The sequence below is a fragment of the Pholcus phalangioides genome, unplaced genomic scaffold (genome assembly GCF_987345545.1).
Source record: "Pholcus phalangioides strain wild (caught in Gottingen) unplaced genomic scaffold, Ppha-v1.0 ptg000013l_1, whole genome shotgun sequence".
Classification (NCBI taxonomy): Eukaryota; Metazoa; Arthropoda; class Arachnida; order Araneae; family Pholcidae; genus Pholcus; species Pholcus phalangioides.
The window spans coordinates 30,253,786-30,272,319 of NW_028301606.1; the positions used below are offsets into that span (position 1 = coordinate 30,253,786).

The 18,534-nt window shown below is 34.3% G+C and overlaps 1 protein-coding gene across 9 annotated transcripts in view; it reads left to right on the forward strand.

The window, feature by feature from the left end:
* The window catches only part of LOC149078955 (plasma membrane calcium-transporting ATPase 2-like), a 167,879-nt gene that overhangs the window by 86,684 nt on the left and 62,661 nt on the right, over window positions 1-18,534 (forward strand). For 8 of the 9 annotated variants that reach the window (XM_089241179.1, XM_089241181.1, XM_089241178.1 and 5 more), the window contains exons 3-8: window positions 442-524; window positions 4,709-4,890; window positions 8,304-8,504; window positions 14,174-14,410; window positions 14,556-14,681; window positions 15,211-15,345. In XM_089241179.1, the coding sequence (XP_089097305.1) occupies window positions 4,734-4,890; window positions 8,304-8,504; window positions 14,174-14,410; window positions 14,556-14,681; window positions 15,211-15,345 (856 nt within the window). In that variant the 5' untranslated portion in view covers window positions 442-524; window positions 4,709-4,733. Of the gene's footprint in view, window positions 1-441; window positions 525-4,691; window positions 4,891-8,303; window positions 8,505-14,173; window positions 14,411-14,555; window positions 14,682-15,210; window positions 15,346-18,534 lie in introns of all 9 variants that reach the window. The other variant, XM_089241180.1, reaches the window with a different exon arrangement.

An 18,534-nucleotide genomic window follows, 5' to 3' on the forward strand; every position in this document is an offset into this window, starting at 1 on the left:
AAGTTAATCGCAGCGAAAAAGGGGGGAAAACACACACATTTAGTTCATTGCCTTTGCGGCTGAATTTATTGCGGCAGTACTCCAAGTTGAAATAATTATTTGTGGACGCTCTCTGGGGTTTTTTCTTTCTTTTCAGTTACTTTTGCATTAACATTTGGTGACATGATCAATTAAAATAGACCTGCTTAATATGCTTACATTTTATGTTCTTTTAATATTGTAAAATTCCCCTTGAAGTAATTTATATTAAAGAATATGTTCAAACACTCACATACACACTTGATAGAAAATGCTATAAAATTTGAATAATATGGTTAATTATATTTGATTAGCATTTTAATAATTATAAAAAATATTTATTGACTTTGCAAACATAAATACATTTGTCCTATTAGAGGCCGATAACTGACATGAGTACATGGATTGCTTTATTTGCTTTAGGTGAAGTTGTGTTCTTCCATTCCTGTAGAAGTGGGTGCCATGTCGTGCAGCTAGGATTGGCTTTATTGTTTAAAGGCTTTCTGGTATGTTTTTTTTCTCATCAGTTTTGCATAAGTGAAACCTCGCTACAACGATAATCGATATAACGATGAATCCCTCTACAACGATATTTTTTTCAAGTCTTGTTTGGAAATGTCTGTACCCTAATGTTAACCTGCTGCTTTTCGATATAGCGATAATCCCTCCACAACGATATTTTTTCCTTGATCCACAGCGTCTTGTTATATTGAAGTTTCACCGTATTTCCATGGTTCCATACAGGTCTTCAACTTTTGCTAAATTGTTGAGACTTTATTTAAATGAAAAATTCTGCATCCTTTATATGAATTATTTTTTAAATATGGTTTTTGATTGTGCTATAAGTGCTACTCAAAAGAGTGTATGATGGCATAATAGTGCTGATGTCTCTATATGTATAAGGGAGCATGTTCATACTTGAATGTTTGAGTGAAAACTTTCCATATCAATTCGTTATTTGAAGTCATTACAGTAGAGCCTTGATTTACCGGGGTAAATGGGTTCAGCATCACCACGGATATAAACAGATCCTTGATTAATATAGAAAATCCGCGAAAATGTAAAAAATGAAAATCTGCTAACTACAGGTAATATATTCATGAGCGCATAAAATGGAAACTTTGATGCATAATCGTTAATGTAAGAATTATTTTTAAGAATTTTTAAATCACAAATTCCACAAGTTTTCTTACCTGTAATGCATGGCGTTGAGCCAGTGAAAGGTATATGTGACCAGTTCACCTTATTCCGGTCATGGGTTTGAGACTTGGTTAAACAACTCTCTACTATATTTTCTATTGATTAGAAATATGAGAACAGTGTAAAGTACTCGGTTTTATTTTCTATTGAAAGCAAAGTTGTGTTAAAAATAAGAGCTTTTATTTTAGACTTTATATATGATCTCTCTTTCATAATACTGCATATATTTTGTTAGTCTACCTCTCTTATGTAAAATAAAAAGAGGCCGAATCCATTTTGGAAAAAATAAATTATTTATTCAATATTGTTTGGCCGAGGTCTATACAAGAAGATGCAGAAGTTATGCATGAAGAAAATGACGATTGATGATAGAGGAAAATTCGGAAATCGTAGTACAATCTACAATATTTGGTGGTAGGTTGTTCTAGTCAATAATAGTTCTTGAGAAGAAGCTAAATTTGTGACAATCTGAAAAGGCAAAGATGGGCTATAATTTTTTAGAATGGTTGAGTCTAACAAAGAAATGTGAGGGTTTAATTAGAATGTTGGAAGTCTCGATATTAAAAAACCCATGGAGTATTTTGAAAAGAAAAGTTAAACGAGAGGTATATCAAAGAGAGGAAAGCGGTTGGATATTGAGTTGGCGCTTGAGCTCCGATATGAAGACGGACGAAGACCAACAGTTAGAAATGAAGCGAGTGGACTTATTTTGGATAGATTCAAATTTGTCTATGTTGGTTTGGGTATCGGGGTCCTAGGTTTCACAGGCATAGCAGAGAGCAGGGAGGATCTATGTCTGGTAGCAACAAGTGACGGACATGACGGGTGGAGTTTTTCAGGTTACGACGAAGGAAAAAGTTTTTGGAGACATTTATTAAAAATATAATCAAGGTGAAGATTTCATTGAAGATCGGAAGAGATTAAAATGCCCAGGTGTTTATAATGGGAAAAATCAGAGATCAAAGAATTGTTTATCGAGTAAGGGAAATCGTGGGGAATTCTTCTGCGGGTAACTTTCATAAAAAGTGTTTTTGAGGAATTGAGGCGCATTTCCCAGGTTTAGCATCATTCCAAAATAATGTTAAGGTTGTATTGGAGAGATTCTTGTTCGGAAAAATTTGACACTGTTTTGTAAGTCACACAATCATCAGCGAAGAGTCTGATACGGCAGTTTATGGAGTCGGGTTCATTCATTTATATAAATTAGAAATAGTAATGGCGAGAGGACCGAACCCTGGGGTGTGCCAGACTAGACATGAAGAAATGGGGAGTTCTGGCCCTTGAATGAGATAAACTGGCTCTGGTTGATGATGGCCTCCACCCATTTAAGCAGTTGAACATTTAGACCAAGGTTTGAAAATTTTAGAAGTTTATTATGGGGCAACCTGTCAAATGCTTTAGGAAAATGATATCGGATTGAGGTTTTTGTCAATGATGTCTATTGTCATGAATGAAAAGTGTTAACTTGCTAGATACAGATAAAACGATCTAAATCCATGGTGGTTAGGGAAGAAAAAGTTAATCGAGTCGAGATGGGTAAGGATTTCCTTGGCAACTATGTGTCCAAAGAGCTTGCAGCAAGAGGAGGTGATTGCAATAGGTCTAAAATTAAGAGGGTAGGACAGTGAACCGGTTTTATGGATGGGAATTATTTTATTAATTTTCCAATCAGAGGGTAAGTTAGATGTGTTTCGTGAGATGTTGAAAATAATGAGGAGACAGAAATTTTATCTGCGCAGAATTTGAGGATATGATTTGGGATCCCATCGGGGCCAGTAGAGTGGGGTTTTAGAAGATTCAGGAGACCAGCTTTAAAAAAAGAGGTGGGATTGGAGTTGTGAAGTGGATCGAAAAAAGAAGTATTGGGGGAGTGGGATCAGGGCCGCAACTAGATGCCTGGTCACCTGGGGGCAAGTGCTCATTTTTGCGCCCCTTGTAATGTTGAAGGAGAGGTTTGAGAAAAAATTTGCGTGCCCCCCCCCCCCTCTGGCCCAGTGCCCGATGCATGAGACCCGCCTGCTCCCCCCTAGTTGCGGCCCTGAGTGGGATCGAACATCCTGAGTGGGAAGACATTTTTCGAGAGTCCCTATTTTTTTTTCCTCATGAAAAACATTTTTCATTCATAAAGTTTTCTCCACTTAATAGGTTTTGATTGCTTGGTTCTGGTTACAATGTACTCAGACCGTTTATGAATTTTGGAAGTTTATTTGCTTCAAATATACACTTTATATGAAATTTATCACTGAAAGCAATTAAAAATTTGATTGCATTTTCTCAATTTCTGGAGAATAAGCTGAAACGTGTGTGTGTGAAAATAGTTCTTTTATTTGAAAAGAAACAAAGATTATAGAGAAAATTATATCCGATTATTTTTTAATCTTAATCTTAAATTTTCACAGAAACGGTACATCCAAGTTAGTCATTTTAGGTCATGAATTCAGATGCTTAAAAAAAATGTTACTTAAACAGACCATTTCTTACACAAAAATGTAATGTTTAGAATCCAGGGTTGTTTTTTATTCTAACAAAAATTGAGTTATTGTTCTACTGTACTTGCCATCCAAGTCCAAAGTTTTGCGTCTGGCTGACAACTTTGCGCTTTGCCCAGACTTCAGACACTATCCACTTCACTAAGTAGCTGGCTACTCCATGAGGATGCTAGACTTCGTACATAAAGACTTTGTGCTAGACTTCGTACATAAAGACTTTGTGCTAGACTTCGTACATAAAGACTTTGTGCTAGACTTCGTACATAAAGACTTCGTGCTAGACTTCGACTAAATAAGCATAATAATTGGTTTTGCTTTAGTTATGCAAGTAAACACATTTTTTACTTAATTCATGTGAGTATACAGGGTGCACAGGAAAATCCATTTGTCCTGGAATAACTCGTGAGCCGTTGATCTTAGAAGCATACTTCCAGTTAGAAAAAGTATCCAAAAAACATGTAAACCTCAGATACGTCATTCAAATTGCAAAGTGTTGCGTAGTTATTAAAATAAAAAAAATAGCTTTCTATTTGGTCACCCTGTTTTAGGGCAACATCTGATTAATTAGGTTTTTCTATCTCTCCTGAGCCCCAACTAACAAATTCTATGTTTTCAAGTTCAATATGCGCTGAGGTATTTAAATTCGAAAACTGCTGAAAATGCGGAAAGGGGGGGGGGGCTCTTAAACTGACGCACAAGCACATTATATGCTGTTCTTTTCTTGTTTTCGTCGATTTTTTTAAAATCAAATATCTCAGTGAATATTGCACTTAAAAACAATGGAACTTTTTTTTGTTGGGCTCGAGGAGAGATAGAGCAACAACTTTCTAATTAGGTGTTTTAGGATAGGAAGACCAAATTATATATTTGGATACTTTTTCTAATTACGAATTATAACAGTTCACGAATTATTACAGGATAAATAGATTTTTTATGCACCCTTTTGTGTATATATATATATATATTTATTATACACATTTGTAGTTTCCTAATTTCAATAGGGCAACTGACTTTATTGTGTTCGTAATGGAGACAGTTGAAGGACGTCCTGCCCAGTATGGTCTTGAAACGAAAGAGCTCCAAGAGCTCATGGAATATAGAGGAAGGGATGCAGTTACAAGAATTAAAGAATGTGGTGGCATACAAGAACTTTGTAGAAAGTTATACACATCCCCTACAGATGGTGAGATTTCTTTCTTTGAGTTGGTTCTGATAAAATCATGATAGATAAACCTGATAAATCATAAAAGCCAAGAAAATTAACTATCTCATATTTTTGAATAAAGTTATGTATAGTTACTAAGTCTTTTGAAAGTTCAATGTTTCAGATGAATTTAAGCACTAAAAATCTTGGAATTTTTCCTCGAGACTCTTATCCCCCCCCCCCCAAAAAAAAAGAATGGAATCTCTCAGTATATGATGTGGTTTTTTTGACGTGAATTTATTATGGGAAACTGGAGGAATCATGAGACACACCCAGGCTTTGTCACAAGAACCAACATAGACACTTCGCTTCCCCCCCCCCCCGGCCGGGAGGGGCATCTCTGCAAAACCAGAATTTATTGATATGTTAAAGATTACGTATAGTGCATCATAATTAAAATTATGCAAATTAAAGAATCAAATGAATAAAGTGGAAATCAAAGTACAACGGGCACCAATAATAAGCAAGTATAGGATGTTATATAAAATCATATTGCAGGAGGCGCAATCAAAAGTTTGATTGATGAAGGATTGTATGACGAGGCGGAGCGCCCAATTCCGCTTCAGACAGTTATCACTCCACCCACTTCGATCAGTTCGATTCGCTCTTGAGCACTGTTGAGGACCTTAAAAATTGCTTCAGGACTTCACAAGATTTTGGATTTATCATGATCCTCAATCACAAACAATGCCACCAGCGCGCTGTCAGGGTGAAGATGCTGCGATTTGCTTAACAGGGGGTGCTGGAGTTACAGTAAACTGGAGAAATTGGATTCCCCTATCTTCTCTGGATGTTACTCAAAGAATTTTTGCCATTTTTCTTATCTTTTCTTTTGATTCTTCTCGACTTAGTATGCCAAGCATCCGTGGTGTGTGGAAATGGGCAACCAGTGAACGGAAGTGAAAGGACGTCATGTACACTATACACAGAGTTACCAAGTGCTTTGGATTGCCCGTAGTTTCTATGGGACGGCCGCAATAAACTAAGGAGCTACGGGAGATACTTGCAATACTACAGAAATCTGTTTTTAAAAAAAATCAGGTCTTTGAGTTGCTTGGATGTTTTATTTATTTTTATTATTTCTTAAATTGCATCTATCTTTGCCATAACTATTAATTAGTACACTCCTTTGAGAGAGTTCGAGAGAAGACAGACTCGGAGCCGGTCTGTTTTGTCTGTGTGGAAGGCGATCTGTAAACTCTGATCTGAACTCGCCTCTCTACAAACGCGAAAAACCCTGTTTCCTATTGAAACCGTCCCACACTGTGGACTAGAAACAGGTTTTGAGTAGTTCAGCGCGGTGAATCTGGACCAGACTTAATTTTCATAGTGGTTGGTCGAGCTCGTGGAACTTGTGTCGGAATGAATGTTTCGTCGAGATGTCGTAGGTGCTCTGATAAGAAAAAAACGAGGAGAGCTTGGGTCTAGGGTTGCTACAAGTCTGTATGACCTACAAGGGCATGTGCAGCTCGGGATTGCATTGAATATTCATGAATTATTAAGGGACTCTGCGACCTCAGAAAGTTGCTTTGGGGGGGGGGAGCGGCTCATGTGGCCTTAGTCCTCTAGGTTCCAGTTCCAATGAGGTGCTGTATTTAATGAACTTTCAATTAAAAATGTCAAAAAAATTGAGTTTTTTTTAAATTGTACTGTGATTATGTTGTCCAGGGAGGGGGTAACCCCCCACCCCAGGACAACATACTCCGGTCAAGCTGCGCATTCATCTGTATTGACAAGCTTCAAGCCAATGTTGGCATGTCTGTATAAAGGGTGTCCTGTAAGTGCTAATGCATCCAACCTGGAGGTACAGTTTCAGTTTAAAAAATGCTCAAAAGGCATTCAAAAATTACTGTGTACCAGTTTTGCTAGTGAAAATACAGTGTGTAACAAAATCTACATTTTTATAAGGTCCCCGGTCCTCTAGCTTCTAATTAGAGAGTTGTTGCTCTGTCTCTCTTGAAGCCAACAAAAAAACTGTGCAATAACAAGTGAAATATTCGTTGAGATATTCGACTTCAAAATCTGAGAAAAGTTTGGAAAGGACAGCGTAAATGAGGGAAAAGAGCGTTGCCCGTTAATTTTTATTGTTCTTTCATAAGTTCGCTCCAGTTTTTGAATTTGAATGTCTTAGTGAATATTGCACTTGGAAACATGGAATTTTTTCTGCTGGCATCAAGAGAGACAGGGAAACAACTTTCTAATTGAAAGTTAGAAGACATGGGGGGGGGGGTCGTATAAAAGTTTTTTTTTTTTTTATTTTGTGAAGACACTCTATTTTCACTATCAAAACTGGTGCAGGATAATTTTTGAACGCTTTTTTGTGAATTTTTGACCTGGAATCATGCCATCTACGATAGATGGTTGGTGAGATAAAAGCTGTATTAGCACTTACAGGATACCCTGTAAGTGCTAATACAATATTTTTCAAGCTAACAATATGTTGTTAGCTTGAAAAGGTTAGCCTCGGGTAATAAAATAAATTACAATTCGACCCTTTTTGGCCTAAGATCATGAAGTTCCACAGAAGTTCAAGATTAGAGGTCATTTGATTCCAGTAGCTTTTATAGATATGTTAAAAAACTAGTAACTACTATGTGATTAAATTTTATTTTAAGGCGATTTTCATTCATTAAAGAAAAAATTGAATTTATGGAAATTTGTAATGATTAATTACAATTAAAATTAAAACAGCTATTCAAGTTTACTATAAACATACCAATTAACTTATTGTTTCAAAGATTTTTAATATTTTCTTTTGAATTCATTTTTAAATGGTAATGATGACCATAAGCAGATACGGGGGGTGGGTAAAGGGGAGTTACCTCTTTCAATGAAAAATTTTTATTAGCATTGGCAGAAGGAAAGTAGAAATCTGCCCCCCCCCCAAAATTCATTGAAAGACTTATTGAAGCCTATGGACCACTAAGCTATACTAAACTTGTGTTATCGAAGAGCCTTGCTGTCCAACCAACCTCAGTTTTTTTAAAACTTGAAAGCTCTTGTTCCCCTAGAAACTAAACTTTGATTGAATGAGCTCATTTTCAATAACATTCTAGCATTCCATGATTTGGAAAAGAAATTCTATGTACAGTTAAACCACTCTTTTGCATATACTGGTGGAACAAAAAAATATGTCCATAAAAGAGATGGTGACAGTTAATTAGGGTTTTGAAATGCTTATACTTTTATTATGCAAGAGGGAAATTATTATTTGGTCTTAAAAAAGCTGTGACCTCATCTAAGGGTGGTGTCCATTAAGATGGGTTTTACCGTATTTCATTTAATCATTCCATCACTTTTGGTATGTATGTTTTTTTTAATGTATTCTGAATGTAGTAAGCATTCCAAAATGGCAGTTTGATCACATTCTGTATTGCTTTTATTACTTTTAGGTTTGAGTGGGTCAGCTGCTGACATCGAACATAGGCGTAAAACATTCGGAGCAAATGTCATTCCACCAAAGCCTCCCAAAACATTTCTGGCATTAGTCTGGGAAGCTTTGCAAGATATTACACTTCTTATTTTAGAAATAGCTGCTCTTGTGTCTCTTGGTCTTGCTTTTTACAAACCTCCCGAAAACTTAGAATTGAGTGGTATGTCAAATTCTTGTGTTTGGGAAGGGTCCTATTATTTTCTGTTTTATTTTTGTTATCATATTTATATAATCTATTTACATTGGAACCTTTTGATAATGAACATATATAGTACTAAAACTTTTATTTGTAGGATAGTAAAATACATTGAAGTTTGTTGACATCATTTTTGAAAAGCACTCGTTAATGGGGAAGTGTCCACTGTATAATGTGATAATACATCATGAAATATATCTACAAAATTATTTTTTCACATTCTTCAATTTATAACTGTTTTTACTGTTATGTGTGTTTTTTATAGCTTTTAACTGCAACTCTCCTGAAAATTTCAATTTTTTTTTTTTTGTGAGTAGTTGTTGAGTCTGAGTTGCATATTTTACATTTCAATTTCTAATATAAAGATTTCAAGCAAACGTTATTGGTGAGGTAAGCATAAAAAATACAATGAATCGAGAAAACCTGCAGGAAACTAAATTTTGAACTATTGAGGTTTCAAGAGAGACATTTTCAACTGTAGAATATACAGGTATAAGATTGATTTCTATGAAATGAAACTGAGGTATTAATTCTCTAAAGTTTTTCTGATTAAAAATATTACCTATTTATGATTGAATTATCTTTTGTTCTATCTCTTAAGAGCTCATACCCAGCAGAGACATTGGAACACAATCTTCAAACCAGGATTTGTAGTCACCCTATATAGGCAATGCATAAACACTTTTTTTTTTTGTAGAAAGAACACTTGCTTTTATTTTTCTTAATGACCTTTTACAGAAAAATGTGTTGTTTCATTCAGATCAGTGAAATAACACTACCTTATATTCCTTCATAAATTTTCCTGTAATTTCCGGTAAATAAGCTGCGCCAAAAAAATAATGGAAAGAAGATGTGTTTTTTTTTTTAAACCTCACAGCATTGTAATTTTCATTCAAGAACTAAAACTACCTCCAATAGCAGAATAAAATTAAAAGTGAGTTTAACTTAGCATTCATGTTTTTGTTGAGAATTTTTATAATACTACTCAACTTATTAGATAGTATTCTTGAGTAAAAATTTAACTGTTGAACCAGATTTTATAAAAAAAAATGTGAAAAAATCCTCAAAAGTTTTAATTAAAATCCGTAAAAATCAGTGTCAGAGAAGGAAAGTTATTTGATTAGTCATGGCTTTGAATTAGCAGTAACAGCTAAAAATAAACTTTTAAAGCTATATAAGCCACAGCTTTTTTTGACAAAATTACAATCAGTTACGTACATTGCTGCGGCAAACCAATGTTGTAAAATCAATTTCTCTATAAATACTATTTTAGTAAATGCAGTAGGCTTTCTTATTTTATCAAAACAGATTTCTTTAAATTGTGATTTGACGTGTATATATGTTAGGGAAGCAATTAGGTAATTATGATTTCAATTTATGAGCATCATCTTTTTTTTTTACCAATTTATGGCAAAATTTCATCATGTTATTATATCTACTGTTTTAAATATTTGATAGGCATAGCTTAACTATCCATCAATATGAAGTGACCTCAGTTCTTACCTGATCTTTTATTTCATGAATATTTTCCAATCTTTTTTCTTGCTTCTCAGGTGAAGATGGAGGAGGTATATTTCCTTCACAATATACTCTGTGTTATTGAAGTAGTTTGTCTCACCCTGTTTTCTCACACTTGCACATTTTCAACCCATTTTCCCTTGCACTCACTTTGCTTGGTTTGTGTCTCAACCTCTAAATGTTGTGAAAATGGACTGAACAACTGCATTTTTTATTTAAATTCAAAACATTTATTTTTGGAATATTACAGACACTGGTGGGACAAAAAAAAAAGTTATGTAAAAGAGGTGTAACAGTTAAAAAAATAGTTCGTATTAATGCCTATAAAATAAAAGTTATTATCTGGTTGCAAAGGAGGGTAGACTGCATCTGAGAGTAATTATTATGAGGGGTTAGACTATATATAAATTCCTCATTTACTTCAAAGGATAATTTGTAATGCTATGTTTATGCATGCATTATTTTTGTAATAATCAGGGAGTATTTGTAATTGACAGGGAATTTCTGTTCAAATGTTTTGATTTATATAAGCATTTCACTTAGGGATGAAATTAAAATGGGTTTTTTTGTGTAAAACCATAGTTTCTTTCTCCTTCATACAAATTATAAAAAAAATATATTTTTGGTATATATTATTGATCTAATAAAACATATATTATTGATTAAATTACCTTTATTATAGAAATGTCAACTTCTAGAGATAATTATCTAAAATCTTGTTTACTTTATTTTATATAAATGCAGAAAAAGTTAGTTAAATTTAACAATTGTTCAGTTCATGTTTTAAAAATATGCAGAATGATTTTGAATTTCCCCCAGAACTTTTGTGTATTTTTTTATTTTTTCTGATTTTATGAGTGTTTTACTCATTGAGACTGATCATGTCACGCCATGCTATATATTGTGAAAACAAAAATCTTGTGTATTCACTTCCTCTTTCCTCCTGAAATAATGAAATGAAAATGTTTTTATCCCTTGTCATCTCTGTCTGATCAGAATACATGTACTGCAATATAAATATGTGGCTATATATATATATATATATAATCACCGTGTGTGTATGCATACGTAATATATATACACACACAAGGTGGGCAAACAAAAAGTTCGTAGAACCAAAAAAAAATAACCGAAATAAAAAACGGTTTGCAGGGTTAGCTAGATCATGGGAATTTTTTAAGACAGGAAAAGAAATAACTCAAAAAACAGTCAATAGGTGGTGCTGGTACGAGCGGCTTCGGTGGAAATATACGGTTATAAATAAGTAATAATAAATAATAAATATATAAAATAAATATAAATAAGACGGTTATAAGAACTTGCACTCCTAATCCACAATTAGTTCACCGTTGTAAACTGTGTGTGTGAACAAGGATGCTGCATGCGAAGGGTAAAGCTTTGTTGGTGGAATTGTTTTACATGAACCAGGAATCAGTGACCATTGCCTTGCATAAATTCCGAGTTCAGAGGAATGCAAGGACTGGAAAAGGGCCTTCAACAGTGGCAGGCTCCATAAAGCTTGTTCAGCGGCTTGAGGAAATTGGAACGCTTAACACCATCCTCGATACGCAATATTCTTCATGGAATCCTTGATCTGTATCCATACAGATTGCAGTCGTCCATGAACTTTTACCAGTAGATACCGTACAGAGGGAAGCATTTGTGAGGTGGGCTTTCTCCAAAATCGAACAGAATCCCACCTGGGTCTTTAACATCTTGTGGACAGATGAAACTCATTTTTCAGTTCATGGCAACATTAATACCTATAAGGGGCCATTCAAGCATTATGTAAGCAAATTTTCAGCCATTTTTGACCCCCATCCCCTTGTCAGCAAAACACTGACTCCCCTCTCTCCCCCCCCCCTGCACAATTTCGTCAGCAGCTTAGAATATTTCATATCTTCAAAAAGGGGTGGTTGATGACGTAAGCAATCTTCAAACCCCCCTTCCCCCTTGTCATCAAAAGTCAACAAATCCAACCCCCCCCCCCCCAGATGCTGACGTATTACTTGAATGACCCCTAACTGTCACATCTGGGCAACGTCTAATCTGTGTGAGTACACACAGAAACCACTGCATAAAAAATTGACAGTGTAGTGTGGGTTCACTGGTTCATTCATCATAGGACCCTTCTTCATTGAAATGCAGTGCCCTGTAATTGGGTGGAAAACGGCTACGGTGGATGGGCAGCGTTATTTAGCGCTTCTGCGGGAGAAGGTTGTACCATGTTTGCGTCAAAGAGATGCACTTTCTTCGATCATGTTTATGCAAGATGGGGCAACTAGTCACACTGCTACTCTGGTCAAAGCATTCCTGATACAAACGTTTGGGGAAGACAAAATCATTAGCAGGCGTAGCAGGTTCCCATAGCCTCCTTGGTCTCCAGATTTGACACCGGCAGACTTCTGGTTATGGGGGATATTTGAAATCTCGGGTGTATCGATCTGGTCCATCCAATCTGTCTGAACTGAAAGATGTGATCCGCCGAGAGATGTCATGTATACATCCGGACCTGTATGTGTGTGTGCTGCAATCTGTCGTTGCTGTATTTGTGACTTGCCTGCAATGTGTTATTTCCTGTGGTGGTGGTCATATGAAACACGTACTGCTGTAATAAACGATTTGAAAGCATTCTGTTCGTTATTTGCATATCTTTTCTTTGACTTGTGTGTATGTCAGTGCCACCTATCAGCGGTTTTTCCACCCTTCTTGAAAATATTCAGGAATATTTTCAAGAAGGGTGGAAAATCAGGACTGTGACCTAGCGATGTTAACCCTGCAAACCATTTTTTATTTCGGTTATTTTTCCAGTTTTTATGAATTTTTAAAGTTTCTATGGACTTTTTGCCCACTCTGTATATTGTTATTCCATTTTACAATCATCCCTTGTGTGAAATTTTCTTTGCATGTGCTGTGAATTATTTTATCAAAATTCTGGTAAAATATTGTATAAAACTTGTCTTGTGTTCAGTGTTATTTTTGCCCAGTGTTACACATTTTAATACAGAAACTTTGGAACTAGAAAAATTTTCCTTTAAATTCCATTAGAGTGCAGGTCCGTGAAATGAATTGAGGTGTTGCTAAAAAAAACCTCGGTTCTTAGAAGTAAAGGATTTGATATTTCGTTCAAATCAATGGTTTTTAATAATGTAAACATAGTTTGTGTGTTGGCCAGCCTTTAAAAAACTTGGAAAAATACAATTTTTATATGTACAAAATTATCTGTAACATAATGTATACATGATAGAAAGAAAAAATTGTGCATTCCTCACTTGTGTACAAAACAAGTCTGCAGCTGCAGTTAGTATGTCATCAAAAGTAATATCACATGGAATACTGCTACCACATGAATTCTGCTAAGTTCATTGTGAGATAATGTGATGCTGGAGTACAAGTTGTCCCCCAGGTTATTCTTTTACGCCACAGTTTTGTGTATTTCTTTAATAGGCATTGTTCATTGTCTTGATGCTAATAAATTCAAATGTAATATAAAAATTTAATTATATGTTATCAGGTTGAAACTTGACCATTTTTGCTAAATATCCAAAGGTAAATCTAAGATTCACCAAACTACAGTAATATTTTTTGGTCCCAACTTTGGGTTTACGCAAGTTCGTGAATTAGGGATTCATCCATGTACATTTTGCTTTTGCTGATTTGCATTCATGAATTTTGATAATCAACTTATGTAGCAAAATGCTTGTGCAACCTATGTAAATTATTACCAGCTCTTGCAGTATTTTTCATTACAGAACATTCATTTTATGCATAATCAGGAATCGTGCTGCAGCCACATTTTAAAACTTTAGCACTACTATTTACAAAATCTCATTTCATTTTTTGAAAGGTCTTTACCCATAGTGTGTAATTAAGTCAGGGTCATAACTAGAGTAGGGGGCAAATGGGGAAACTGTTCTGGGGGGGGGGGGAATTTCCGGAAAGAACAAAAGGTATAAAATCAGATTTCTGCAGTGGGGGGTAGGGCTACAAAATAATGTTTGTCATTTTCCCCCACCAAATCGTAGTTATGGCCCTGTAATTAGTAAAAGCTAATTCAATGAGTACATCAATTTATGAAAGCAGAACCATCTGTAACATTGAATTTTTGTCTTTAGCTGCGCATGATGAAACAGAAGGGGAAGCTGGATGGATAGAAGGTGCTGCCATTTTAGTGTCAGTTGTGATTGTGGTGCTTGTGACAGCCTTCAATGATTATACTAAGGAAAGGCAATTTCGAGGCTTACAAAATCGAATAGAAGTTGAACATAAGTTCTCTGTGATCAGAGGAGGTGAAGTTAATCAGATTCCCGTTTCAGATATTGTTGTTGGTGATATATGTCAAGTAAAATATGGTGAGTTCTATTTTCAAATAGTTTTTTTTTTTTAAGATTGCATGTACATAACAGAAAATATCATTTTTAATTAGGAATTAGAATAGGGAAAGTAATGATGATTTAAAATATTTGAAATTTGTAAACTATTGACATGTCTGCACAGGTGATCTGCTGCCAAGCGATGGTATAGTAATTCAGAGCAATGATTTGAAGGTAGATGAGAGTTCCCTCACTGGAGAGTCTGACCATGTCAAAAAAGGAGAGAAGTTTGATCCTATTCTATTATCAGGTGACTTTTATTTATTCTTCAACATGAATAATAAATATTCGCGGAGAGGAAAGGAGACAAAAAATAAGTTGTCAGTCTAATTTTTTCACATGAATTGAATTTTTAAAACAAAATTTTTTCTTCACTTAAAAAGATTTTTTTAATTTACTTTATATGTGCTAATACAAGTATCCAAAAAACTGCAAATTCTTGTAGTATTTAATGACACCTAAACTTAATCAACTGGCTTTATGAATACTCATCTTCATTCCACAAGTGTTTTGACACAAATTGTTAAAAGGTGGAATTCAGCCATTTTTTGTGTGTATGGGTGTGAATTCTTTTTTTTTTTTTCAGATTTTCATGAAAAATTTATTCATATTTTTAATTTTTTTTATGTAATTAAACACGTAACTATTTTGTGCATGTATAACGGAAATTCCAAAATTTCAAAACACTACTATATGATGCTAATAGTTATTGTAAATTTAGTAATTATAGCTATTGCAAGTTATTTATGTAATTCCCAAAAACTAAATTCAACTTTCAGGAACACATGTCATGGAAGGTAGTGGACGTATGCTTGTTACGGCTGTGGGTGTAAGTTCTCAAGCAGGCATTATCTTCACTTTACTTGGTGCTGCGAAAACTGAAGATGGTGAACAAAAAAAGAGAGCCAAGAAAGGTCATTCTTTCTTAAATAATTTACATAGTTGTACATGAAATATTTCTCTTCTGTAAATACAGTCGACGCTCGTTATAACGACCTCTTCATTCCACGGAAAATGACCGTTATATTGGGAGGTCATTATATCAAGTGTTATAAAATATCATAAAATTTAGCTTCTTCAGAAAATTGTATATTCTATTGATGAAAAAAAAATTCTTTCGTTTTTTTATAATGTTTCAAAGAAAGTGTAAATACATTTTACAGTGTATGTACATTGCAATTACAAAAATACTGTATATGGCCAAAACTTAAATTTCTTTTTTTTAGTACATACAAGAAAATAATGGGTTCACTTGGCTGTTTTTCTGCCATTGAGAAATTAATAAAATTGTGCAATAAAATTTAGAATATAAAAAATTAACCATGTGGGAAATCGGTGTGATTCACCATGTGAGATTATAGCAGATTATGGTAAGGAAAGAGGAGATAAAGAACACCATCCAGTCGACTCGTGTGACTGCGGTGCATCTTTAGTTTGTCCCATTTCCAGATATGGCGGTAGTTAACCACCAGATTTTCCGTAGAAGTGACAATGCTTTATCTTTAAACCATCTATGTTTCATACCCTTTTTTCTCTCCAAGCATCAAAGGTCAAGGTCAAACACATTCAAAGAAATATTTTGTTAATTTCTTTTCCAAAAAAATGGGGGGGGGGGTGTGCAGAGTTGAGTTCAGTCGTTGCAATGGATCAAATGATATTTACCTGTTGTTATTTTGGAATAAAAAATAACACATTTTAGAAATGGGGAAATATATTCGGAACCTGTCGTATTGGTCGTTATAATGGAATAGTAGCTATAACAGATGGTGGGGGGGGGGGGGGTCCTTGTAATGAGCGTCAACTATCAACATAGCTTATCAAGATTTAACTGAGATTCACTATTTAGTACAATTATGGACATCATGCATTAAAGTTTGATAAAAAGAAAAACTTAAATGCTCGTGTCAATTTGTATTTTCTTATTTAAATGTTCTGCTAAAGATATTAATGATGAATTTTGGTGAAATCTATGGAATTTTGCTGCGGTCACCTCATAGAATGACTGTATGCATATATTTACATGTGAATAATGATTTATAAAACCATGCACATCAATGCAAAAAATGTTTTGTGCAGCTGCAGTTGATATACTAGTGTTAGAAAGGATGAAGTTACGTTTATGATAGGGAAGAAAAGCCCTGTAGATTTTTAAATTTCTCTTTCTCTCATAAATGTGGTCATTTTTGAAGGAAAAAAATATGTACCGTATATACTAGTGTATAAACCGACTTGTATATTAGTCGATTCCCCCCCCCCCCACTTCAGGACCACCAAAATCGCAATAAATTGAAAACCCGTGTATAAGCCGACACCAAAAAATCCATGCATTTCAGAGAAAAAAAATATTATATTTTCATGCGAAATTAATAGTTTTTACGGAAATTTACAATAGAAAACTATTCGAACTTTTTAATCCGTTTCTTCTGAGTCTCCAAGCTCATCGTAATCCATCAGATCATCATAGGAGGTGCGGCATGTTCATTTTTATCTTCATCTGGGCTACTATCGCCACTTTCAACGAGGATATCATCTTCATTTCCGTCCATCGCATTGCTGACGCAACACTTTTTGAAGGATCGGATGATAATTTTGTTGGAAACAGAATTCCACGCCCCATGTACCCATTGGCACACTATGCCAATGTCACGTTTCTTCAACACACCACTTTTTTTGTAGTTTCTTTATCATCGGAACTCAGCCATTCGATCCACAAATTCTTCAGTCTTTGAAAGACGTGTTGATCCTCACATCTAAAGGTTGTGCAATCAACGTTAGCCCACTTGGTATCAAAGCCAATGATGTTTCGATTTCTTTGCCTCGTCTTTGACATTATCAGGGTTTTGAACATATCCAATACCAATAATGCCAGTTTCACGAACAGTGGTACAAAAATGACTACTGATTGTGGGGTCGAAATTTTCTCATCAAAAACTGACCCGAGTATAAGCCGACCCCCCACTTGAGGAACGAATTTTTCCACAAAAAAACTTGGTTTATACACGAGTATATACGGTAAGTTCTCTTTTTTTCTTCTTTCACCTCTATTTATTTTCATTTCCTTCTCAGTTTGCTTATTATCAATCAAAAAAAAAATTTTTTTAATTCAAAATTGTTTTCCTTTATTATACCTTTTTGTTATTTGTTGGGTGGATCTATAAGGATTATTTTGTCTAAAATAAAATGTGTTCACCTGAGATGGGGGATTTCTTTACTCGTGTAAATGTTGCATGTTTCTATATTCTTGATTTTCAACTGAAAATCAATTGCATAAGCATTGATAAAATCCCATTAAGAGAATCATAGTATGGTTCAAGATATTGATCAATAATATACATTGTATGCTATGCCACCATTCATGCAAAATAAAATTTTAAATTGTTAAAAAATTCAACGCATCAATTCTTTTTGGGTGATATACCCAGATACCAAAATACCCAGCACATAGTGACCATTATTTATTTAACATTATACGTGATACAATTTGATACCTAAGTTTTTTTTATGATGGCTTATTCATTCTCTGTGCATGAAGTTGAATTGCACATGTAGATTAGTATTTGTTGTTATTAAATCTGATAATATATACATAAGATTTTCACACTAATCTGCATGTTTTAAAGACCCATCACAGTTTGTTTTAATTCATTTAACAATTTGAAAATTGGCCAAGAGGTTTAAATATCTGTTAACAAGAAGTCTAGAGTTTTTCCTCTCGTGAAATTGAATCAATAGTATTTGTTTTATGTTATTTGAACTTATATTCAAAGATATGTGGGTTTACATACATTTGAATCTTTTATGAAGATTAATTATGTAAGTAATTTTTATATGTGTATGATGATTTCGTCAACACATCCAATTTTCAGAATATTAAAAATGGAAATACTGTTCAATCATATTAACTATGCAAAACAAATTGCATTTTATTAATGTGTCTATAGATTTAATTTTTCTTACTCACGGGAAAACATTTCAAAAAATAATTATCAAGAAATCGTAATCTCAACTTTAGTCACAGTACATAATTTATCAGAATGTCACATTAATTGTATTTTTGGAAATTTAATTTTCATCTAAACTTATTTGAGCCGTTTAAAAATTAT